We start from the raw sequence: 26,209 nt of genomic DNA, 5'->3' as shown, positions 1-26,209 counted from the left end.
ACAGTAAAACAGGCTTCTAATATCTCTTTCCAGTAGTTCCCAATGTTCTATACTAAAGAAAGTATATTTCAAATTTGACAAGGGTACAGAGCACTTCAGCTGCCTAACCTCAGCATGTCCCAGGGCACCAGAGACAGCGTGCTTGCCCAGAACCCTGCGATGGGGAGTTTGTCTCTCACCTGATGGTATTATCTGAAGAGCCGCTCACTACTAGCCTGTCTCTGTACTGCAGACATGCAATGCCTCGTTTGTGGCCATTTAAGGTGCGCACAAATTCGCAGGTACTAGTGTTCCATACCTGTGACAGGAAGGGGGAAGGGAACCACACAGAGACAAAATTATTATGAAGAGACTAACAAAAGATGGTGTCTGCATGATAAATAGATGCATCCAGAATGGCCTTAATGAAGATGCTACTATTAAGACTGGGAAAATTACCCCTCTTGATGACCTGTGATTATAGTCTGCAAACGATAGCAGGTTGGGTTACTGTACACAGAAGATTCTTGCCACACAGTATCAAATTAGCTTCCATGTTTAGCATTCTTGGGCTATGATTTTGTTTACACAATATAGATTCTCCTGAGGTTTAATGTTGCAGACTGGAATCATAGCAGTAACACTTAAGTAAGTGCCTCCTTAAGTATCTCCTATCAACCCACCTTCACTTTTGTCCCCATGCTGCCCTGTAACAACGGTTTAAATGACTGAACAGGTTATGGAAATGGTCAAGTTGAAAAAGAACAGAGAAAACAATGTCCTTTTTTAAGGGCATCTGTACCAGGAACTGATTTGCCATAGGTTCTGTAAATGAGCTATGCCAGCTCAATTGAGGAGGGACAAGTGCAAATGAGCAGGAGGAAGAACACTGCTTCTAAAGGAAGAACCTGCCAAGGGCCATCTTCCCCATCTGGTGACTGTTCTTTGTTAATAAATACCCCAGAGCAGCAAATAAAAAGCCTCTGAAACACCTCACCTTTATAGTTCTGTCACCTGATGCCGATACAATGTACTTGTCATCAAAGTCCACCACGTTGACAGCAGCTCTGTGCCCTACGAGCACCCTCCTGAGGGTGATGTCCGTGGGGGAGGCCATGTCCCACACGGCGATGGAGCGGTCCTTGGAGCACGTCACCATCATGCCGTTGTTGAAGCGGAGGTGCAGCACGGCCTCGCAGTGGTGGATCAGCGTATTCAGCATCTCGCCTGCATTCACGTCCCACACTCTGCAGGTTCACATTTCAAACCAGAGAGAAGAGAGTTAACAACCTGCACTGTGAATTTGCTGCAGAGCGAGAGAGGGACAGGGAGAGGTAATTGACTCTCTAACAATATTAGAGAAGCAAACACCACAAGTTATATCTACATCTATTAAATAGTTCATTAAAAAATGTATTAGATAAACCTGTTGATCATGTGTACACTGAGACAGTCCAACAGCCAAAAACTGCAATGCAGGGAACACCATAAAAATAATGCACCCAGGAATTCTTTAATTAAGGGAATTCAATGCTGAGGAAAGGTAGAAGACTGATGGCCTTAAAGACTGGTGTTTCCTAGTTGTGCCAGCCTATTATACACTTCATTTCCAGCCAGTGTGGAGAAGTAAGTTCCCTGACAGGCTTCATTTTTGACCTCTCTCACAGGACTATCAGCTCAAGTGGTAATTATACAAAAGCAGAAGTCAAGACAACTCTTTTCAAACAAATACAAGTAATTGCCACAAGTTGCATCATGATTTGCATTTACCCTGCGGTGCATCTGGTACACAGCTACATTCCAGGAATGTGCTGAATACCCAAATTAAGATATAGCATTTATGTCAATTTAATGTTATTGGAACCAACTGTTTCAACTGAAAGACAATTTAAGATGCAAGTTAGACAAAAGCTTCATACAGAACTTTTAGTACTTGAAATGAAAATTTTAAGCCTTAAAAATATTTATTTTTGGGCTATTCTGTTGTCAAACTTCTTTTGCCCTCCATAAAGAGATTTCTTTTGGCACTATCACACCGGTATCCCAGATACACCATATGAAAGCAGAAAATGGCTGTATGATCAGGCACATCAGATCTCGCAGAAGTTAAAACTTCCTGCTGCCAATAAGGCAAGCAGTAAAAATAGGCAAGATGTCAGAAAGACTTCTAATGTCTTATTTTCTAACTTATGGAAACTGAAGTGCATCAACTTATAAACTCTAAATGAGAAAGAAAAAAGAAAACTACATTCCAATTAGAAAATGCAAAGGAGAAAAAACTAAAGACCTGAGCCATTAACATACAAACAGTTTGCAGACAGGGTTGCCAAACTGAACAGGAGCTGGAGACCCACTGACTTCTTTGGACAAGTGCATCCCTGAGATCTCAGAAGCATTAAGAGCCCATCTGTACTGTCTATTGGATGAAACCTCTCTTCCTGAGGAGACCCAAGGATAAAAGTGATGCATCCTATGTGCCTCTGGGGTCTGCACAAACATTTACAGATACAGTGGGAGACAAAGCATTCCTGGGCAAGTAGCCAGTGTGCAATTTGGCCTGCCTGGCCTGATACAGAAAATGACAGTGCTTGTTACAGAAATCAGCCTCTCCTTTTGCTATCTGTTTAGGCCAGTGCAGTTCCCACACCACCTCTAGGCAGGCAGTGTTGCTGAAATTCTGGATTCCAGCGAATGACAGGACCCCAAAATCTAGGAGAACTGCAAGACTGCATGCATCAAGTGTCAGGAATTCAATTTAATTAGCTTAACAATACTATTAGCTTAACAACAGTAGTTTACATGAGCACAGAAGAGTTTGCAGCCATAGGAATGCAGGCTAATAGCTCCAGAAAAGGCCACCAATGCAGCTTTTTTGCTGTCTAACTTCACTACAAGAGCATTGCTTGTACTCTGACAAGGAGGGAGTATATAACAACATGGAGAAGTCAGACCTGCCCCTTCAAATCCAAGTTCATATTACAATTGATTAACTCATATGTGCCTCTATTTACACTACAGTCTTACACTCTTGGTATCCTCTAATATGACTAGTGGACTTCACAAATGCACGACATGCACCCCAAGTGCTACATTGAGGAGTCCAGCCTTTTACTGGAGACTTGAAGGAAAGCAAGAATGAAAGACTGAATGAAGAAGGAAAGATTGAATGAAAAGAAACATCATGCTGAAATTTAGTTTAAAGTCATAGGGTCTCTAGTCATACATATTTTGTTAAAATGAAATGACAATGGATGACTAAACCTTCAAACTTGTTTTGAAAACCTCAACTCTTAAAAAGTTATTCTCAAAGAGAATTATAACATTCTCAGGGAGTGTCAAAACATGCAAAACCTTGGTGAAATGCCTGATGGCCTTCCTAAGTCATCTTGACCTTGACTGGCCTTGGCTTAGAGTCTCATTTCTCCCTGACAGCGAATTGCATGGACATCTGATAAGGACAGCACAATGCTGAACAAATATGCCGAACTACTTCATGGAACCGCTTGAACAGCACACATTTAAGAAGAGATCATTTCAGCAGCTTGCAAAGCTAAAATCTTAAGAGGCAAACAGAAAGGTCCAAATCACAGACACACACCTGACTGTTGAGTCTGAAGATCCAGTAATGATCACCCGTTCATCATACTGGAGGCACAGGACAGAACCCGTGTGTCCAGTGAGAATTCGCTTGCATTCCAATGTATTCTTATCCCAGATCTAAGACAGCAAACATTCAAAATAGTTCAGTAAGGTTTTCATCTTTTAGCACTTACTGGTTTGACTAGACTGTTTTTTATTGCAGCACATCTTCCACAGTGCACTTAGAACATCTTTAGTGGCATCTGCAGAGTCTTCTGCAGGCTCTTTGGTGCAATACATCAACATCTTTGATATTACTGGCTTTACTACGAATATTGGTTTTACCCTTCTCACTAGGATACAGGGCCCAGTAATTACATAGCCTGTAATTACTGCTGGACAGAAACTCTGCTGGCAAAGCCTGTCTGTCTGAAAACAGGGTCTCTCTAGCCAGATAAAAGAGTAGCTGCTGTGCAGGTGGGAGATGGGGGAAGGGGAAGGAGAAGGCTAGGTTACTAACAAGAGACTGGGTAGGTGTCACTGAAATTAGGACACTATTATTTATGGCACAGGCACTCCAAGCCATTAGTATTGCCATGATGGAGCATTCTCACCTTAATAGTATTGTCTCGTAGGCCGCTTACTATCTTCTGATCATCATACTGTAAACAATAAACCCCTTTGCTTGTCTCACTTCGGCAGTGGATCCTCTGTAAACTGTGCCTTCCACACCGCCAGTTCGACTCTATTGTCTTGAGGAGAGACAGGAGACAAATGAGATATAGGGAAAAAAAAAAACCCACAGAACTATCTCCCCTTTTTTTAGTTTGGTTGAGAAGGCAGCAGACACTTTTCTTAACGCTTTTCCTGCAATCAGGCCCATACAGTGACATAACTGCTTTCTAGAATACACGTAATAAAACCAATTAAACAGACCAATGCTTGGAAAACATATCGTGGCTAAACTGGTCTGTGCTGTTGGGAATGGTGAGGAAGGAGTAACCTAAAAGCCTTTTTCTACCTCCAACCTTTAGCCCCTTGTGACTCAACAGCTAAATAACTGAAGAGAAAGTCTCAGTTGAGCTCTAAATGCATTTACAAAGTTGACACAACAGTGCCCAAGCACTGCTTTTGCTGTTAGGAAACAACCAGAACATGCCATTTTGCTCACACTAAATGCAAGGCAAACATGCTCAGCTGCTTCCTGTTTCCTTAGTCTTAGGACTGCAGACTTTAGAAATGCACTTTCTCTCTGCCTCAGTTCTTGATATCTTCCTGTAACAGCCTATTAGGTCTCATTGCACCTGGAGGAGCAAAGTACCATGGAACTGAGAAAAGCAAGATGTTGCAGTGCTGCTGTGATATCTGATGTCCAGAGTGGGGAGACTCCACAAGCAAACAGCTCACTGAATAATCCAATTCATCCTCTATCTAAAGGAGCAGCAGGATCTTTTATAACTGTCCCAGATCTACAAACTCCAGACAAACACAGACATGTCAGATTTAATGAAATATTACACTGCAACAGAATATCCCCAGAATTGCAGCACCATGAATAAATCAGGAACATTTGAAAAAAACAAAACTAAAAAACCAACAGTGAAACACCACTGTATTTGGCAGCTGCTTCTTACCTCTATGTCCTGTATAATTTTGGGGTAAAGTGCTCTGTAGAAGGAGTTGGGTGGCGCAGTTCCATCAGGAGGTTTATTTTTAAATAGATATTGCCCCCTGGAAGACAAAGAACATTTCCATTGAACACAAATCATCTTTCAGCATTTTGGAGAAAGGTCCTCCTGGCATTTTACAAATGGGTAACAACTGCTGACAGATTCATAGTCAAACTTAATTTACTAAGATGGGATGGCTCCTTGTTTGTTTGCCCTGCAACATGTCAGTGTTGCATTTTAACACTGAAATACCCAAGAAAAATCTGCGTCTAGTAACTCAGGGAAGGGAAATAAATTCTCTGTTGTGGACATGGGCCCCTTCAGCTCAGTAAGGGCTGACAACGGTTCATGCTTGCAATACCCACACACATTATCAGAGGTCACCTTTAAAATAAAGCATGCAAAGCAAATGAAAGAAGCCAAGGAACCCTCAAATTCTCTACACATTCAAGGCTAGCTTTATCTGCATTAGCAGGAACAGTATCAGTTTGGGTACATGGACATTTTACTGCTACTACTCTGTGTTGGTAAGCAACACCTCATCTGTGGTGCCTCCCTCATCTCAACACTGATTTGGAATACTCATATCCCAAGCTAGAGTTTTGTTACCAAAAAAATCCGTAAACGGCAATCACTGCCTGCTGTGTAAAAAACTTTAATTCCTCATCCTGAAGTTAAGAAGCCACCAAACACGGTGTGGAAGCTAGTAAACCCCACCATGGGCGTACTAACTGCTGCTCTGCCTGGCAACATGCCTCACAAAATGGAGAGAGGCACAAATGCCTCCGAGTGTAATCCTGGCATCAGAGGCACAGAGTCTACACTGGGCCAGCTCTCCACTTCTCCCTCCCTTGCTCCATTACAGCATAATTAATTGTTCAATACTTCCTTGTGCATTTCCTTCCCGTCCTTTCCATGCAGTACACCTCAAAACTAATTTCAGAGACTGTACATTAACTGCCCTGATACACTTGAACTAGAGAGATCACAACAATGGACCAAAATCTTGGGGTGGTAAGGCAATACCAAACTACAGAACTGGACAAGCAAAATGACAAATGCTCAGGAAAAGAACTTTTGATACTTCTATAAATGAAGAATTCTAATTATAGCTCGAGAGAAAGGTGCTTTCACATTTGGACAGAGGAATTACCTGTTTCCTCAAATATAATGACAAGCAGACATACATATGAGAACAAACACATGAAGATGGCACACACAGATGCAGACAAGCCACTAACTAGACAGATGCCTATTTACTGTGATCCCTGTATGCCTGGAAGTATACAAATGAAAATTAGTATTACTGTCCAAGCAAGATGAAAACCTCTTTCGAGATGCACAGAACACCTCGGAGACATCCTGGAAGACTTAGGGCAGGTCTAGAAAAACCTGTGTACAAGCCTATGTGCCTAAAAACCTTTTTATTCTTCCTAACTTTACTAGCTAATGTAACACAAAGTCTGGTTGCTACCTGTAAGTTGTGCCCTGCTGCATGCATAGTCAGCTGTTTACTGTTCAGCTGAAGGATTGCTTGGAATTTTCATGGCATCCCAGTAGTTGTTGTGCTGTGGCTCTGATATAAAAGGAGCTATTGTTTGCAGGTTTTGATGACCAGCCAATTCAATCAGATGGACACAAGCATGCCCAGATTTTGGGCTTCTGTTTTATATTTCTCTAAATCTGTGTAACCCGTACTGCTCCCTGACAATCTGCCAGTGAAGGCTGCCATGCTGCAGAATGGTGTGGGGGGGTTCTGTTGTAAATCATGAGCTGCAAATGCTGAAATCAGGCAGCTCTGTGCAAATTGAGGAGCTGTGACCAAATAACACCAGTTGTCCATCATTCTGAACTGTCCAGTTAGTAATCTCCTTGTGCCATGCACAGAGCTAGCACTGATTACAAGCTGTGAAGTTCGATATGGCAGAGATGTAACTGCACTGGGTATTTCCTGTCTGCATCTCCTAACCACACAGTTCTATCTGTTCATCACAGAGATAACCAGAGGGCAATCTGAAAGACTTGGGCACAACTTGCTCTTGTGTCAAACTCACCTCCAGCACATAGCATAAACCTGAAGACGTGCAGTAGCAGGGGGTCTGTCCTTGAAATGAGAAGCAAAATTTTGCACCTGTCTTTTAGAAATGTCATGTGTCTATATGACCAGTATTTGGTACTAATGTTATTTCTAAAGTGTGGAGGGAGCAAACGCCACTGATGCCTCAGCAGAAGACACTCAGCTGATTACACCATACTCCAAGAATGGAGTAATTAGGAAGGGTCTAAACAGAGAAAACCAAAAATAGCAAGAGGACAAAACAACACACCATTATGGCTGGTTAGTGCAGCCAACCATATGCACATCTTCTAACATGGAAAAGATTACTACAAAAAGGAGAATGAGAAACTGTCCTGTTTATCTGTGCAGGTTAAATGTAACAAGTCAAACTGCAGCTAGGAGGTCAGCCTAGATATCAGGAAAACCTCTCAAACACTGAAGTTAGAAAGAGTAAAAAATGAAACCATTGAATTCCTTTCCCAGGCTTTGCCTAGGGAATCTCCATCAGGAGAGGATTTTAAGAACAAGTTAAGACAAAGATTTGGGATGACTTAAGAAAAACCTGTCTCTTCCTATGGGAAACAAAGGACTAAATGACCTCTTAAGCTCCTCTTAGGACCTACTGTGACCACAACAGTAGGGAGAAAAAATGGAATGCCTGGAGAAAATAAGGCACTAAAAGAAATGCAAAAGTTACCATTGTCATGCTTGTGTTTATTTTATAATCTTTAGAAACACTGCACTATTGGAAGCAGATCAAAGTAGCATTTATTTTTAAAGAATGTCTCATAATCCTGATTTACTTGCCTTTACTTCCTGAAACAAACAGTATAACAAAATTAACCATAAACCAGGAGTCTTTGTTTGCAACTCTGTATCTTCTTCTTTTTAATAGCAACCAAAATGCCTGAGCTGTCACTTTTATCTTGTTTATGAAATATTCATACCCAGTTTCCTTTCTGCCAACATCCTAGGGACACCCTTGGAAAAGAAAATTATGTATTAAAGGGTGTACCCCTGAGAGAGAAAGTTCTAATGAAATGTTAGCAGAGCAGCTTCAAACTTGAGTGAGACCTACATTGTAGTAAGGCTATTCCAGATGATTATTAACTAATCTATCTGCATTTCTAAAGTCCCCTATTCTCCATGGTACCTACCCTCAGCTTCCAGTTTGAAAATTAAACAGATATCTAATAGTGAAAATCTGCTGAGGAAAACAAACAGACCTATCAGGAAAGAACTAATTCATAGCACATGCTACCCCACTGCCACTCCTGAAAAAGCTCTTCTGCTCTGAACTGCTGACCAGTTTAGGGTTCCCCTGGGGCACACACAGCTTCTTAATTTGAACTGAAAGACAGCTGGGTGTAAAAATCTCAGTCTGTATATCTCACTTGTCACAGTGGACTAAGAGCATGATCAGAAGAGGAAGCTGAGGAAAAAATCCCCCACGTTACCACATAGCCAAATGTGGCAACTAACTCCTCAATGGATGATTTTTGGTGTAAGCAACTGTCAGGTTTGGAACCAACAAGATGTTTCAGTGCTGAATAACCCTCTTCAAATATGGTTTGAAACACACAAACCCTACTGTCCTGAATGGGGGCACAAAGATTCAGTTTCCTTACCATCCTCTCCTCTCTGACAAACCCCTCCACAGGGAGTCTGTCCTGACCATTCTCTCAATGAGCTTCTTCCACAGCATCCCATCCGACGTCACCCGGTACCACTCCTTGCACACCAGCTCAGCAGCACACAAAGATTTGGCATCCAGGTACGACAGAATGTTCTCAGCAATGTGATCCAATCCCCGAGCTGGGGGAGAACAACAACAACAGAAAAACATTATTTGCTGGACAGACAACTTGCCCTGCTAGTACAAAGACACACTCTCCTTCCATCTCCTCTTCTGCATGTGGAGCTGGACAAAATGCACAGAAGAGCATTTGAGGCTAAGTTCAGGAGTGAGCAGTGTTATCCAACTTCCTTTGGATATAGCACAACAAGTCATTAAAAATAATAAAGAATCCAAGAAGTCATTCCAATCTACTTCGATGGGTTTTAGCACTAGGGGGATATTCTATGGATGGCATTTCCAACTCAGCAACACAGCCCCCAAAATCTCTCTATATTAGGACCATTTCTCATCTCACTGCTACAGCTGTTCTCATGTTGCAACGGCTCAAAAGCTGTTTTTGCTAAAGCAGGAGCTTTTAAATGTAATGAAGAAAAAAATATATATTCCCAATGTGTGCCTTGAAGGGTAGTGGTACCTTTAGACAGGGGGGAGGGAAGGATATGCAGATGCACAGGGACGTCAAGAGGGAAGGAGAGGCTGTGTAGGGAGAAAGTGAAGCAGGTTTGCTAGTTTCATTTATTTTAGTGGGTGAAGGAAAAATATGCACCAAAATAATATCATTTGCAAATATTTCCCAGTGTGAATACCAGGACTGACTTTACTTCAGCATGACTGGAATGAAAAGTAAAGCAATTGCCTGGTTAGCACCAAGCAGCTCAATGTAATGTCTGTGTAGGGAAGGTTATGCTATGTTTCTTACCTGGATGGATGTAGTCAGCAAAAATGTGCCCTTACCAACTCAAATTTAATCACAATCAAGACTTCAGGAAAACGAGATGCCTTTTAAATGAAAAGCTGTGCAAATACAGCTTCTCTTGAAGGCTGTTTAATTCACAAGTGAGACATACCACCAAGAGATTATCTCACTTCACAGGTTAAATTTCCTACACTTTGTGAAAGTTTAGACCACATCATCCCTCAGGCATAATGTTCAGTCCAACCAAAAATGAAGCATGGCAGATTGGTATTACATGCGTCTTCCCTCTGGTTCACACTTGGGACAAAGTTAAATACATGTTTTCTTGCTTTTAAAACAACAGCCTCAAAGACCAGGCCCTGCTTGTGAGAGGGTAAGACAAGGCAGTAAGTACATTTTTACAGTCACATGTCGGGACTTTTGCAAACCCAAACTGGGTGCAACCAGCTGACTTTGATTAGAGTTCATGACACAAAAATGGCCCAACCTTTTTTTTTCCTTAACGAAAAAATTTCAAAAGTATCTCCCACTGCATGAAAATGAGACAATTCAGCATGCCTCCTCCTGCTGCTTTCAAATATACTAAACTTAGAATACACTTTGGGTCAGACATTCTGCTCAGCATTTCATGCTTCAATCTTCATGTAGAAAAACCATGTGAATGACACCAGGCATAACCAGAGAGTGGAGAAAGAGGTCTGACATTTCTTATCTTTAGAGATGCCAAATTAAATGTCAACCTGCAAAATAAAAGCATCATGAGCCTTTATTATATATTTAATCTGAAAAGACATGTACAACCACTATTAAAAAAAAAAAAAAGTGTTTGTAAATTTAGATTGACTCCACAGCAAATTGTGGAAAGAGAGAGACAACACTTTAGTGAATGTGAACAGGAATTTGCAGGAATTCCACAACTGGCAGGGTAGACATGGACATCCTGTTGCCCTGTTCCTGAAGCTTTGTGTGGAAATGGCAGGTTTCCCAGTCTGTGCTGCTTCCAGAGGGCTCACAGACATTTACAGACCCACCAGGACACTTGCAAATGCCTGCCTCCATAGAATCTTCACAGGTGGCTTTAAGTCAGGAGCACCACTGGATGAATTAATTTTATATACCGGGAACAACTGGTGGTTTTAGGAAGCAGGGCAACACAGCAACACCTGGGCACAGTAATCTTCACCCATGTGCCCTTTCTATTTCATCAGGAGTTGCACTTTAGATCTTGGCTGCAATAAGGTGCTGTAACCACTGCCATGTCCTTAAGTCATCCTTTGCCATTGTTACTAGACCCTTTGCAGCAAAAGAATACTAATGTTTTGGCCTCTCCTGCTCACATTTAAGTGGGTGGGCAGAGCTATTCTGGCCTGGCTGCAAACTCAATTTTATTATTTTATTTCTTAGGACCAGCACAACTCACTGAGGCATGTATCTAACAAAGCATTGCTTCCTTAAAAAGGGAAAACTCTGCTCACAGAAGATTTTGCTAAATGGATGTGAAACACGATTAGCCCTTCAACCCTCTGAACCAACAAGAATGTTTCAGCTATTTCACACATGAAATCCTTATCAAAATGACTTTCCTCATAAAAAATGTTAAACAGCTTGAAAATGCTAAGCAGAAGTCTTATTTTTTCAGAAACTGAACAAACTTTGTTAAGGACACACTTAAGCTGTATTTTTCAAACAACCTTAATTCTGTTCAAAGCACTGGGAAAATAATCTGAGCCAACTTTACTGCATATTAGTGACATACACCCATGATCTAAAATTACCTTTAATTCTGGTCATTCCTTGGGACTGTGCTAGGAGGACAGAGATAAGATGCCTCATGATTTTGAAGCAGCTTTATTGTTTTATTCACTCAAGGGGGAGAGCAGGAGAGAGAATGAAGTAGTAAAAATGAAACCAGAGTACTGAACACTTGAGAATTTCAGAAAGCTAAAAAATACTTACAGAGTTTAGGGGTTTTTTTATTATATGACTTAATTTAGAATTTTGGGTTCATCACTTTTTCCTAGACAGTTTCTTACTTTCCTCCCTTCCCATTCCCTTCACTAGAACCTGCTTATACTCAGGACATCCTGCACAGACTGCAGAGTCTGCACCAGTGTAATCCCTTGCCAGTAATTTTCTCCCTCAGAGTGATATTCACTAAGACATTTGTACTTTGTAAATATGCAGATTGATGCACATACATTATTTACACACACATTTCCCCCAACTATTAAAATACTCACATATTAGCTGCTTGATTCCTATTTATTCTGCATTCTGATAGAGCAAAATCAGCTGCTTCCTGGGCAACTGGGAATAGACCACTAACAAATATGGTACGGCTAGGAAATTTGGAATGTCTCTACAAGTATTTATAGCATCTGCCCAAAATTCTCAGAAAAAGCCTTGTAGGAAGAAATTAACCAAGTGCAGAGAGAAGTGTTGACTTCAGTGGGTGCTTTAATGGGGTTCCACGGAGAAAGACCTGGAAAAATTGAGTAAGAACCTACATGTATCCTTCCACTTTAGAAGTGGGGAAATCAATGCAGTTTCCAAACACTTCCTATTTTTCTGAAACAGAACAGCTCCACAAGTTATAATGCTGCTCTAAGTACAAGAAGATTATTGCCATTGGACTACTAAAAACTAACATAAAGCAGGTACTTAGCATAACTAAGATTTTTTTTTTTAATGCTACAACAGCCATTTGATTACTGGGCACAATGAGCTTAAAATCCAATGAGTCTACCTATTTAACTTCCTAGCAAAACTCCTGCAGTGCCTTTATGCTTTATACAATTCACAGTTAAACATGCTTTTTTCCATCTTTTAAGGCTAGAATTTATATTTCATGTTGAGAACTCCCTTTTGAAGAATGATGAGTGACTAGATTGACCAAATTGTAAGAAGTTCAGCGAATCTATAAAGGTATCCACAGAATAAGCTTTTGGAAAGAAACACCTCTCCTTCAAATGGCTGTTCAGAGTCAACACCTGCACCCCTTCTTGCTCAGGTCCCTCTCAACCTAAGGACCTATGGCATGGGAATGCTAATCTACTAAGTATTTATCTATCTACAGAGGTATGACCTAATGGTCTGAAAAAATATGTGCTAAAGAGCCAGGAATTTATGTTTGGTTCTGAAACTCTACTGCTGTATATATCTGATCTCTCACCACCTTAGTTTTCCAATCTATATGACAGGGGGAATATAAAACTGCATGTACACTACTTTATGTGTGCATTCTGTGAGATCTGCCCAATGCCACATCTGGGAATAGCTAGGATAATATTTTCAATGGAAAGCACAACAAAGGTGTAAAAACCAGAACACTTCCGTCTTTTGCTCTTATGCCCTCAATTTTCTATTATCAATAAACACATAATCAAAGCAATGGCTTCAGGAAGTTATTTCAGGAGGAAAGAGAGACAAATATCTAAATAAGAAAAGAGAAAACCTCAGCTGAGCAACCAGAAAGAGTAGTAGTTTTAATTAAAAAAAATGTTGTTATTCATGCATCGTTGTGGGCATTAAGAGCACAACTACCTGCCCTATGGCTTGGGATAACCACCCATGCAATACATAGATTAGCTATCATTTACTCCTAGACAAACCATGATGGTGTTAGATCATGCCTTGACATACAGTAGGAACACAAATTAAAATATTACAACATTTCATACTGGTATAGAGCTTTTCATTCCAAAGCTATTATCTGTTTTGCAAACTGACCCTACAAGAGACCTCTCCAGCAGGGTAGGGCGGAACAGAACAGTCTCTTGAAAGACAGAGATCAAGCTCCCTCTGCCTGCAGAAATACCTGGCAGTGCAGTGATGAAGTCCCGCTGTAACATGGGTTTGAGGTATGAGTTTATGTGTCCGTGCTGGTAGTGACACATCTGGGAGATGAGGTGCTCCACAAACTCCACCTGGTCAGACTCGGACCACTGCTCAAAGTACTTGACGCAGAGCTCCTTCTCCTTCTCGTAGCTTGCAGACAGCTTTCTTTGCTTGGGCACAATCATACTGGAAGTGCCATTGGCAAGTTTTGTCTGTAAACAGGAAGGAAAGGAACAACCCAAATAACACATATGAGAAGAAACACAAGCAGTTGTACAATTTCTTTTAGGGGGCAGACAACAGAAGGCAGAAAGCACTCTGACACATGAAAGCTGTCAGACCACATAGCCCGGCTGGTGCTGTCAGCCCGAGCCTGCAGGACAATGCACTGGCTCGTGCCAGAGCTGCACACAACCACTCTGGTCAGATGGGAAACCTTCAGCAACAGTTTAACATAAACACAACTTTATTTAACACGTAGACAGTAAAATGCATTTGGATTCCTAATGTACATATACCAGTTACTTCAATGCACCTACAGCAAATTGCATTTGTACTCTGTTTTTTTTTTTCTTCTGAAGAATGGATTGCTGCTAAAATTCATAGGGAATGCATGAAATAGATAAAAAAAAATTGAATTACACCTCGAGAGCAAAGCCAGCTAAAATACACCCTGACATTTGGTAAATACTTCTTTCACAGAATAAAATATTTTCAACTTTCTGAGCACTGTTAATATGTTGTCAGAAGGAGTCAGCTCAAAGAAGAGTTTCAGGGACAAAGCAAAACACTGACATTTCAATTTACTACTCGAGAGTAAGATATAAATTCTGCTTTCTAAATGATTTAACTGGAAGAAAAGTGTGCATTTTTCATTGCAAGGGTATCCTTTGTCAAAGTAAGGTTAACCATTTGCTGGGAAATTATCTTTTCTTATGCTGGTCAAATAGTTTCTATTTCCTGCTGAAAACATGTGATTTTCTCTCTTTCACTGCAACAGTTTAACGCCAGACAGCATTATAATAACAGTCAATATTATTACATAATTTTTATTGTCAAAATACACACAGAGGTTTTTCATTATTATAAAATAATTAAAAATAACTTACAGATATAAGAACACATAAAACACTGAGGGAGGGATGCCTTATTTTTGTTCTATGATAATTCCAAGCATCGACCTTGCCAGAGGTTCCCTTATTAAATTAAGGGAAAAAAATGAATCCCTAAATCTCTCTGCAAAGATATCTAATGAACTTAAAGAAATGCAATGACTAACTGATTTTACAGGAAAATGAAAAACAACAAAAAAGCCTCTTTTCAGCAAGTGCCAAAACAGCGGGGTATTTAGAGACCACAAAATTTAGTTAGCAGTTGTAGATTTGGAATGCAGAAGTTTCTCATTTCTCGGGAATAAATAAATCCTGAACTTCAATACCTCCCAATCCCAACAGGAATCCTGATTTTGGAATACCAAAATCTTTTAAGTTGAAAATCTATTTAACTGATCACCATACACATTTCATTTTCTTAGAGATAATGCACCTAAATACTCTCTTCAACATTTCTAGAGAGCTGGACCTTCCTTTGGTAGAAAAAGACATAAAGAGCTGTGATTTTTAACAAGCAGCTTTTTTCTATTTCTGGATTATAGTTTGACTTAAGCTTCTTTGAGAACACAGAACATGGTGATCACACCATCAGTGCTTCATTCTGCAGCTCAGTGTTTTCAAGTTCACCCCCATTCCTCCCTGCAAACGTGTGGTTGTGGCTGTGTCCAGAAAGATCATGCAAGGCAAGGACAGCGAGTTACGATTTCATTCAATCCTCACATGGACAGCACTGACTGCAAACAAGTCACAGAGCCACTACTGGGCAGCAGGAAAGAAAACTCTCTCTTGGGCCAAGAGAAATCACAGCCAAGAGACTGTGGGCATCAAGTCCTGTGCGTGAAAGACTGGACTTTTTTAGCAAAGTCCACAGTAGTTAAGGGCCTGGCAAAAGATGATTACCACTGGAGTGGACTGCACATCTGTGTTAAGGGATTCTGGTAATTTTTGCTGCAGTTAAACTGCTTGCAATACAGGCATCCCAGTAAAAATGCCGGATTAAGACAGTGGGGAGATGTTGTAACCTACAATCTTGATCTCATTTAATTTCTCCTTTTGTTTGCTGTGCATCCTACAAAAACAGGTTGTCTCTACAAAGCATTTTTTAAAAACCTATCCAAGGGTCTTTTAATCTGAGGGACTCTGAAGTCTGCCTAACATGCTGAGCCTGAGTGGAGCACACAGCTGATGTGCAAAGCCAATGAAGGTGCAGGTCCTTTCACAGGGTGGCACCACGTCCTGGCCTTTCCTTGCCTTCTGAACACCCTTCCTCCAGCAGCCTTCACCTCCCCAATTACTTCTAAAACACTGGTTTGTGGTATCAAACAAAAGCTGCAACACCTGCAAATACAAGTCATGGCTTATGTATGTACAAATAGATGGCTTAGACGGGACAAAACCATTCATTCTGCCTGAACACAGGCTTCTTGGACAGGAATAATGAGTAAATTAAAGAATCCATTGACCAGAGCACTTTTAACAGCTCTGGAAGTGAAACTCTAGATTTATCAAGTGGTTCAGCTAAGAAAAGCATGTTACAGTGTTTATGTGGACATGAGAACACCATATTTTTTAGGTTCATACTTCAGTTGCATTCTTACAATGCCAGCTTGGGACCTGATCTGCACCCTTGTCTGCTCTGGTTTCACACCAAAAGGAGTGAGCATAAGCCCAGAGGTGTGCCCAGCATGTCCTATGGTTTGTGCCAGCAGGGGACCAAGATGACAGGACATGCCATGAACACACCAGTTCTGCAGAGTAGAGACAGGTAAACTGACAGGGCTCTCAAATCACTCAAACTGCAGTTTAGAACAAATGTTCCAGAATTTTAATTTCAAGATTCCTGAAAATCCACTGGCAGTTCAGTGAAAAGGCCTGTTCAAAAAAAAAAAAAAAAAAAAAAAACCCAAAAAAAAAACCCACAAACCCATCAAAAAACATCATCAAGCATCTGTATTATTGAGTCATCTACAGCCTCTTCCCTCTCTTCATACAATAATCAGGCTTCACCTGAAAAAGAAAAACCTGTTCCTCTTGCCATACACACTGCTAGGGTAAATATCCATCCAAATGCACTGTATACAATCACATTTTCTATAAGCTTCATTACCAAAAATGGCAAAGAAGAATGAAAACTGGTAGTCCATCATCTGGGAGGAAATTTGGGCATAACAGGGCAAACTGCTAAGCTGGAACAGATGAAGCTTTACCAACTCCCTTTTCACAAAGGCCTGTATGTGAGGGCTGAGAGGTGCCCCAGCTGGCTCTGGGCACTATGGCTCATCTGCAGGAATGGCAGAGGTGTCCTCTGACAATGCAGAGCTGAGCTCATAAGCTGTGCCAGGAAGCCCAGGGGATTGAGTGCCTCAGGTTGGTACTAGCTCAGGGATCCACGTACTATGCTCCAGTGCAGCCTGTAATTACAAGACCATTTCTCCAAATGGCTACATTTAACACAAAGCACATTTGTATGCCCAGTGAAGTAGAAGAGGACTAATATATGAAAGGACTTTAATCTAAATAATGGCTTGCAAGTGTAGGAAGGTGCAATATTTCAACACAGATAAATAAAGACTGGATAGATCTACTGCTTTGCATATAAAACAAACCAGCTATGGTAAATCACAGCTGTAACCCATGTATGACAAGCAAGGTTACTTTTGGTTTTGTTCAGTACAGGGGACCAAGGAGCCACTAAAGCACAGAAAAAACCAAAACCTGGCAACTTCCCTGACTGTAGTACAGCAATAGTGTTTACCCACCAATATGAGTGGTCTTTATACACTTTAAAAAAAAATTATATCCTCCGGCCATTGCAGAGGACTTTGTTCAGATACCTTTCACTGGGTATGAATTCAGGTCTTGTGTTTCTCAACACAAGAAGACATCTCTTCGAGTCAAGAAGAAACTGTCTCCTAGAATATTAAGAATGGCTTAAATGATCCCAGCAAAATTTGGTACCTTCTGAACCTTCAAGACATCTTCATGCTGAAATTCTGAAAATACTGAGAGCTTAGACCACCACTGCAAATTTCAGTTTCTCCCTAGATAACAGGAAAGATCTTTTCTTCCACAGTCCAGTACCAACAGGTCATACTGGGTTTCTTCCCTCCTTCCTGGACTCACTGCTTTTCTGCAACTGCAGCATTTCACCTCCAATTGCTTGTACTGCCCATTATTGTTAAGTCACTGATCTAGACAGAGCCACCTTAACAGGAATTTTGGATGGGTCTTAGTGAAGGGGAGGAAAAAAGAGGACATAATGTTTAATTATAAGAAATGATTGAAATAGGCACAGACGTACCCCGGGTGCCTCTGCACTGCAGCAAGCTCTAAACTTGTTATCGTTAATGGTTTAAATTTCACTGTGCTAATCATTTCAGGACACAAGCCTTTCTTGATAATCTAATGAATTATTCCAACATCCTTCAGCAAAAAAAATCCTCCATGACAGCACTAATTACAAGACGTTTTCCCAGTGCTTATGTAAAATATGACAGAGCAGCAGCTTAGGGAATTGCAGAAAACTGCTTCTAATTTCCACTGAGAAACTGACAAACACCTCTCTTTCATCTCTCCCAGCTCTCAAGTAAGATTTAACTTTCTCATTTAGTTAATTACCGAGTGAGGATCATCATTTTCCCGGATCGGAGCGGCACAGAGCCTTTATCGTGTTAACTTGTGAACTTGATCGATGGCTGCTGCTAAAACTTAATAACTTCACCCCCTGGCAAATTGTAAGATAAATATAATAGGAGAAACTCTGACAGTAAAAACCTGCCAGAAATGAGCACTGTGTTTATGTTTCTTTGCAGGCAGCAAAAAAACAACCGACAGCTTATTACTGGGTGCGTGTTACTTATATTTAAAAGACTCCAGGCAGTTAACTTTCTGCGTACTGTTCAAACTTTACTCACAAGATAAAAGACACTAGGGAAAAAAACCCAAGCAATCGAATGACAAAGAAAGGAACCATGGAGGTGTATGTCCAGGGGCCAAGGAAGGTGGGGAAAGATAGGAACTTCACAACGGAAGCAAAGCCATGCTTGCCTCTATATCCTGAATATTCTTCAAGATTGACCACATTAAAAATGCCCACAACTGTGAATCCAAACATTAAACTATTTTCATCAGCAGCAAAAGCTCAGGAATTCTGGATCAAGTTAGAAGCATGTGGGAAAAGCAGAGGGATTAAAAAGTACCAGCATGGCCATGGGATGATTCGGTTTGGTGCCAGAAAAGATGCTCTTAGCCAGAGAACCTCAGCCCAGCTGACTTTCCTGAAGTTACTTGTGTGGTCATGGAATTGCTCACTACTGCCCTTGGTGAAGTAGCACTCAATGCCACAACAATATAACCAGAGCAATGTAACAAAAATGGTGAAAAGGAGCTGAGGTATGCCAGCCCTCCAAATGCCAAAGGCAGAGATAGTTATTTGAGAATGCAGTTCAAAGGGTGTTTTTTGCACGGCCTAAAGGCAGTCACACCATAATTAAGAGGATACAGGCTCAGTTTCCATGGCCGGCTTCTTCTTTTTTGGCTTGCAATTACCAAATGCTGCAGAACTGATTCCTAGACTGCCAAGGCGAAGCAGAGAGGGAAGAAGCTCCTTTGCAGCTCCTCACTGGCAGCTCCCTGTAAAAGAACTCCTTTGGTTTGAGAATTGGGGGGTGGTGAGGGGGTTGTCTCACCATAAAAAACATGATCTCATGAGCCATAGCACCTGAGAGACATGAGTAGGGCAGCCAGCTCCTCATTTTTCTACTTTGCAGGATGAACCTGCTTTTCCAGTGTTTGAGTTGACAGCAAGGCTACAATGCTAGGTCATTAAACAACTCACTCCATTTACTTTTATTTTAAAAGCTCAGTTTAGAATCTACCCATTTCTGCCTGCCTCCATCTCACATAACAGCCTCTGTGAGGTTAACCATGGGTTTAGCTCATATATGGACTTACTCGCTCAGTAGTGAATTACTTTCCACGCTGCAAAGCTCACTGAAACATTCTGAAAAACGAACATAACCCAGAAGTAGATGATCATCAATCACATCTGAGAGTCAAAAAGAAAGCACCATGAAAGAAACCACAGCATCTCTACTGTTTATTTTCAAGAGAAAATTCAAAACACACATACTGAAATTAACAGCACCCCAGGAACTAGCAATTTTGCTTCTCTGGAGCTTTAGGCTGCTTGTCCACATCTGGTTTCTAATCACACTGCAGAAAAGCTTTGTAAGAAAGGATACATCTAGATGAAAGATCACTGGAATTATGCTGGACACAGCAGCTCAACCTGCTGCACTTTCTGAAATCCTGGGAGGGCAGTAGTTTTCAAAGGTACCATCTAAGTACCTATGATATGGTGTCAGCCTGGAGGGCACCTGGCTAAGGATATTACCTCAGATACAGAAGAGAGGGAAAAGGCTGATTTTGTTCAAGGCCAGGAAAAGCTGCAGGCACCAGAGAAGTAACGTGGGGAGTTTCTCTGGGGACTGGGGAGACAGGACTGAGCCATGAGCACTTGCACATAGGCTATACAAAGAGCAGCAATAATACCTTGCTGGACAAGATGCTCCCCTCCCACACTGCTACACAGTAAACAGCAACAGGGAGGAGATTAAAAAACTATTCTTTTAAGCTAATACTTAATGTTTCAGACAGGCTAATAAAGTTTAATTGTCTGGAATCTCATAGCTTTTACTGTAAACTTTCCTTCGATATAGGTCTCCCACCTAGATTTTAAGTGTTGACAAAAACCTCCAAAATAAAATTTCTCTGATGCCAGCAATGGATGTGAATTGGGAGTCCCTCTCCTCCTCCTCATCTCCAAGTTGTCTTTGCAAATAACAAGCACTGATGAGAAATCTGCTTGCATCAGCACAGCACTGGCATATGTTACTTTCCCAAACTATGATCCTCGACCAAATGCCTATCTAGACATATGGGGGGGAGGGCAGGCACTATCACTCTTAAAGGAACAGATTTCAGAGCACACCTTTTACTAGCTGTAACGCGATCATACACTTAATCTCAAAGCAGACACTCCAGTAACAACAAATCTCTTCCAGGGGAAACCACCAAAGGAAATGCTTTCTTCCTTGGCATGGCCACCAGATCCACAGTTGAATTGCTGGGACCATTACATGTTATTACTGCTAATGGAGGGAAGGAATATTCACATTATGACTTGGTGAACCAGTCTACTAAAGTCATCAGGTAATGGCCAGCAGCAGCAAAGTGCTCATTTACATCAGGGAGAGGCATAAGTAAACAATGCTCTAAGTAGCAGTTTCACAGCTTTCTGGAACAGTTGCTTCTGTTTTAAAACACCCAAGCATGATCTACTGCGTGAGTGAAGTCACTCTTTATGGGTGTTACTGCTGATTTCCTTCTTACTTCACGTGCTCCCTTAACAGAGAGAAAGGCAGTCAGGAACAGGTAGATGGACTCAAGTGACTCAAAACAAGGCTGAAGTAACAGTGAAGACTGATACCACTGTGAACAACACAAAGAGAGAGAGAATGATCGTAAAAACCTGTTATCTGCTCCCAAAACACTACTGAGATTTTCAAACCACTTGGTTCTGCCTATGTAAAGCTTTTAGCACCAAGAAACACAAGCCCTCCAAGATGGCTTACTCAGTAGTATTTTCCATGAGTTTTTCCTTTGAGATGCATTTTGTTACCAACAACAAAGAGGGCATACGCACACCAAACTACTCAGCCAAGGCAATGCGAGAGATTCAGAACTGGAAGTCAAGAATATGCATGCTGGGTATCATATAATATTTCCCAGCTACAGGAGTATACATTTTTTACATCTCTCCAATTTCCAGGCATACTGGAGAGATGTAAAAAACAAAAACCCAGCAGCATTCTGAAGAAGCACAAGATTCATGTATGTGCTCTGCTCCCATTGCAAATGTACTCCTTGGATCTGCTGGAGGAGTTGGCTACATGAGCACTCCCTAACCTATTTCAGTCAAAATAAGCTTGTTAGCAGAGACCTGCTATTTAAACTGTCTACACTAAAATACCTCATCTTAACTGAGAGCAGGTTTGCAGTTTTGCTGACAGATCCTGGAGGGCAGCAACTTGCAGCAGCCAGGCAAAGGCTGCATGGTATTCTTTTCCACCAGTACAGCCAGATCTAGAAGAGGACATCTTAGCAACTCCCACTGGCTGATACCAATTCTACTGCTGTTAGCAGGTACCACAGAGACAGCTGTAAGAGGACAAATCCATTAACTATTCATGTACAGTGCTAAGTTAAAGTTGGTCAGTGGTCTGCAGCCAAAATCTTGAGATTTTGCCTTGCAGCCTCCTATAACCTCTACAGGGGCATGCAATAACCCTCTCTCACTAATGAGCATTGTCTTCTCAAGATGAAGCTGTTCTGCTAAACTTTCAGTCAAACGTTACCTTCCTGGCATACCAGGGTGACTCCCATGGAGGACCCCCAGGACTGCTAAGGAAGATGGATGTGTTTTGCCCAGGGAAGACTGGGGGTTATCCACCAGCCTACCACTACCTAAAGGGAGGTTCAGAGGAAAGGGAGACAGAATCTTTTCAGAAGTGTGTAATGACAGGAAGAGGGGCAACAGCAAGCAAAGCTCTGGACATTAAAAGGAAGACATTCAAAATATGAGTGGACAAAGCAAAATGAACTGGTTGTGAAGTAATCCTCTTCTGAACAGGCAGCTGGACCTCCAGAGCTCCATCCTACCTTGAAGTTTCTTTGACTTTATATCTTAAGACTATGTTGGTCCATTCTTTTATTAGTACCTGGCAAAAGATTTATGACCTAAGGAACAGACTCCAAAAATCCATGCTAAGGACAATGAATTCTGTATCTTCAGAAATTGCATTAAGTTGGGTTAGGCCAAGTGCTGCTGATATGTGAAAGCACACAACAGAAGAAAGGCAGAAACCAGTACCCTCTGCTACAGCAAGTGACCAGGTCTAACCGTAAGAGCACTTCAGAGAGGTACATGCAGCTCCACAGCTGAGCAGACTTTATCCCTATCAGTTGACACTCAAATTGCATAACTCAGAAGCCCAAGTCACAGACTGTTCCATTAGGTATCCCTCCTTTGCTCAGTGTTTAGCTGCCAATAATCTTTCAGAAAAATACCTCAAACTAAAGGAGAGAGGAGCTTTCCATTACTTTTCTCCCTATAGTAGACTCAACCAAAGTGGCCACGTTTGAATGTAGCATATAAACAATATAAATCCCCCAGTAAATTGTGGCAAAACAGACCTGCTAGCTTCACTTGGTCCTTCAACATACTGTATTTTCCACATAATGTCCCCCCACTCAAAGCCATGATTCTGCTATTCCTTTTAATGAGTTTGTTAATAAGCAATGAAAATAGCATAAATTCACCTATATTTCCCTTTCTACAAATAAAACCCAAGTTTTCTCTTTTTTTTCATCCCATTCTGAGAGTTACTTTCCTGTCATATCAAAAATGTTACCAGTGTGGAGTATCTGATGTGAGAAATCTCTCTCATCCTCTTGCACTGATGCATCCCATTTCTAAATTTATCTAACAACCACCACCATTTTCTGTAACTTCTACTATAATAATTGGCTAAGCATCTAAGAACCTATTACCGGCTGAGTTAAGTAGCTTCTACTTCCAACAGTTTAAAATGTATTCTCTTTTAAATACCATTAGGTCTTCTATGGTGAGAATTTTTCTCCTTTGTGAAAAAAAGAGACTATTAGACTTTAGCACTCACTATTTGCTAAACACCTTAGTGATACCTCTCACTTGTTTTCTGTATTTTCAGGTAGCTCACAATAGCTGTATTAAATCTAATAATAGTACACTCACAAACATACTATTTGCATGTTCTCATTTAGGAGGAGCAATTTGGGCTCATGATTGGAAAAACCATATGCAACTTCCTGCTACAAAATAAAATTAAAATGTCAAAAAAAGTCAACGTTTCCTACCACAGCCCAAACTCTGAGATGCACCATTGACAGCCTGTTCCTCGATCGAGGGGTTAGAGCTCCCTCTAGCACCCTCCACACAGAAGAGCCATAGATGCTAAGCTGTGACTATCTGATCTCACTCAAAGCAGTCTTGGGTAGTGTTGTTTGTAATTTTTACTTGATTTTTTTTTTTGGTCACATGCATAATTAAGAACACATCCACTAGTTTATCTGAAATTCAAGAGAAACAAGTGTCATTAGAAATTCCCTTTATAACTGATTAAAAGTATTCAGATTGCTGTAATTAACTGATCTCTATTTTAAAAGGTAATTTAGGACAAGCTGAAGGATTATCCTGTCAGCTGTGTGTACAATGTGAGATGTAGCAAGAAACTAAACAAAAAAGTTGTTGAAAATTTTCAATTTTCATGGCATAGAAAGTCTTGCTACCTCGCCCCCTTTTGACTGATGAACATCCCAATGCAGCTGACTGCAGTTGTGAATAACGTGTTTCTATTTCACATTAAATATTGAGTAATGTCGCTTAAGTAAAGCTAAAAAGGTGCAACAATTCTGAGCTCTGCACAATGCTGAAGACAGAGAAACATCTCACGACAGAAAGACTGTCAGGCCTTTTCAATCATAGGTTATTACTTATTAATTCTTGATAAACTGAAAGCTGGCAGAACAAACGTAAAAATGAGAAAGGGAAATGGGAGCCAAGTCTTTTGAGTTTTATTCCTAACTCTCCCATTCCCTTCCTGTGCTGCCATAGGCAAGTCACTCCATTTCACAAGTCTATCAGTTAAACAGATATGTCCCAACACACTTCACACAAAGACAAAGCACTGCTTGATGCTGGGAATGAAACCTCAGCACCAAGGGTGCTGGTTGAGGGCAATGTCACAAAGTGACACCACACCATACAAGTGTATGCAAACAAATCCTCTCAAGTGTCAGCAAACAAATCTGTCACGTAAAAGCTGAACAAAACAGACTGGTTAGCAAAGGCATGGTCTCACTTCACCAGTTAGAAAAAATGCAGTAGTACTAATTGTTTCCACAGCCTTCCAAAGCAGAACCAAAAGGTGAGTGTTATGAAAAAATTTCAAGTTGAGTTTTCTCAAACTGAAACAACCAGCTACCACCCCAAAATCAGAACAGACATGGCAAGAACTCACATCCCGAAGGTAAGTGCCCTAGGGAAGATATGCTTTAGGTAAGTTTCTTTAGTCATCACAGCAATTCTGACGTGTAACCACCGGGGGACTTCAGAATATCGCCTGGGTTTAGAAGTTTGTGATTTTAATATTTGTATGTGACAGAGATGAGGAAATACAGTAGGATGTGCTAGGCTATCCACAGCTACGTTTTTATGTCTCTGACAAGTCCAATAAGAAAGACTAGAAGTAACTAGACCCGAGTAGATGACAGAAGCACCTGACCAAAACCTCCCAACATCGCCTGCCGATGTCCCTCAGTCCCATCTGTCAGCTGTCCTTGCCATTTTGGGCCCGAACTCTGTACACAGGCCTGCTGCTGCACCCAAATCCTGACACACAGACCTTCCTTATGCAGTACAGATGGCATCCAAGGCCATTCCTTTTATCCCCTTAAGAGGACTTGGAGAAACGCACTGGCAACAACTTCTCTCTCCCCACACCTCTCGCATGTGGCAGGAAAGGATTATAGTGTGACATCTGACCTGTCCCACAGCAGTGGAAGGACATCTTAAGTGAAAAGCAAGATCTCTGCAGTCGCAAATCTGTTGGTTGGGCTGGTGACCTTCAGCTGGGTGTCTCTTGGGCTGACATCACAATCCATCTGTTCTCCCCCCACCTCCACAGAGCTGTGGCGTAGGTCTGAACGAAACAGGTAAAAGGTGGTGCTGACCACCCAGCAGGAAGGCAGCAGCAGCAGTTCCCCCCCACATACACGAGCAAGTACTGAAACTTTTGAGATCTGTGATCACTTCTGTATATTAGCAGCAATACATCTCCCGTCCTTTTAGGAAAACAGTTTGCAGCTGATTTCGTGTCTTTGTTACTTCAAGACTACAGAACTTGATGTGGTCCTTGGTGCTATCTTAGGAGATAGAGGCAGGCAACAGCTAGGGCAAAATGTAGCCCTTCTTATGCAAAGCATGTGCTGGCTTCATTTCTCGGTGCAGTCTGAGACCTCAGATTGTAGGCAGGTGTTCTGTAGATGCAAAACCCAGGAGAAGCAGGTACCTGGCAGTGGAGCTTACTTGGGAGTAATGAATTCAATATTGACTATTCTGCTGTGAGCAGAAGATTGGACCTCCTGAGGTCTTTTCCAACCTAAGTGACTCTGTATTTCTTACCTCACTATCAAAGTTCACATACACTTAACAGGCTTTTGGGTAGTTACAATTGTCGGATGTTGATGTATTTAATTCATCATAAGCAAAATGTGGAACTCTTTTAAAAAGGCGCTGTATAGAGAATTATTTTTTAA

At 41.2% G+C, this 26,209-nt stretch overlaps 1 protein-coding gene across 5 annotated transcripts in view; it reads right to left on the bottom strand.

Annotated features, from left to right (window-relative positions):
* Positions 1–26,209, bottom strand: part of BTRC (beta-transducin repeat containing E3 ubiquitin protein ligase) — a 120,380-nt gene that overhangs the window by 15,045 nt on the left and 79,126 nt on the right. For all 5 annotated transcript variants that reach the window (XM_041461023.1, XM_041461025.1, XM_041461026.1 and 2 more), the window contains 7 exons: positions 13,660–13,891; positions 8,916–9,102; positions 5,193–5,289; positions 4,173–4,310; positions 3,578–3,696; positions 977–1,226; positions 180–298 (listed from right to left, as the gene is read on the bottom strand). In XM_041461023.1, the coding sequence (XP_041316957.1) occupies positions 180–298; positions 977–1,226; positions 3,578–3,696; positions 4,173–4,310; positions 5,193–5,289; positions 8,916–9,102; positions 13,660–13,891 (1,142 nt within the window). The remainder of the gene's footprint in view (positions 1–179; positions 299–976; positions 1,227–3,577; positions 3,697–4,172; positions 4,311–5,192; positions 5,290–8,915; positions 9,103–13,659; positions 13,892–26,209) is intronic.

This window comes from Pyrgilauda ruficollis, unplaced genomic scaffold (genome assembly GCF_017590135.1).
Source record: "Pyrgilauda ruficollis isolate IOZ18807 unplaced genomic scaffold, ASM1759013v1 scaffold15, whole genome shotgun sequence".
Lineage (NCBI taxonomy): Eukaryota > Metazoa > Chordata > Aves > Passeriformes > Passeridae > Pyrgilauda > Pyrgilauda ruficollis.
The sequence above is the reverse complement of the archived record's forward strand: the minus strand, read 5'-3'. Positions and strand labels throughout refer to the sequence as shown.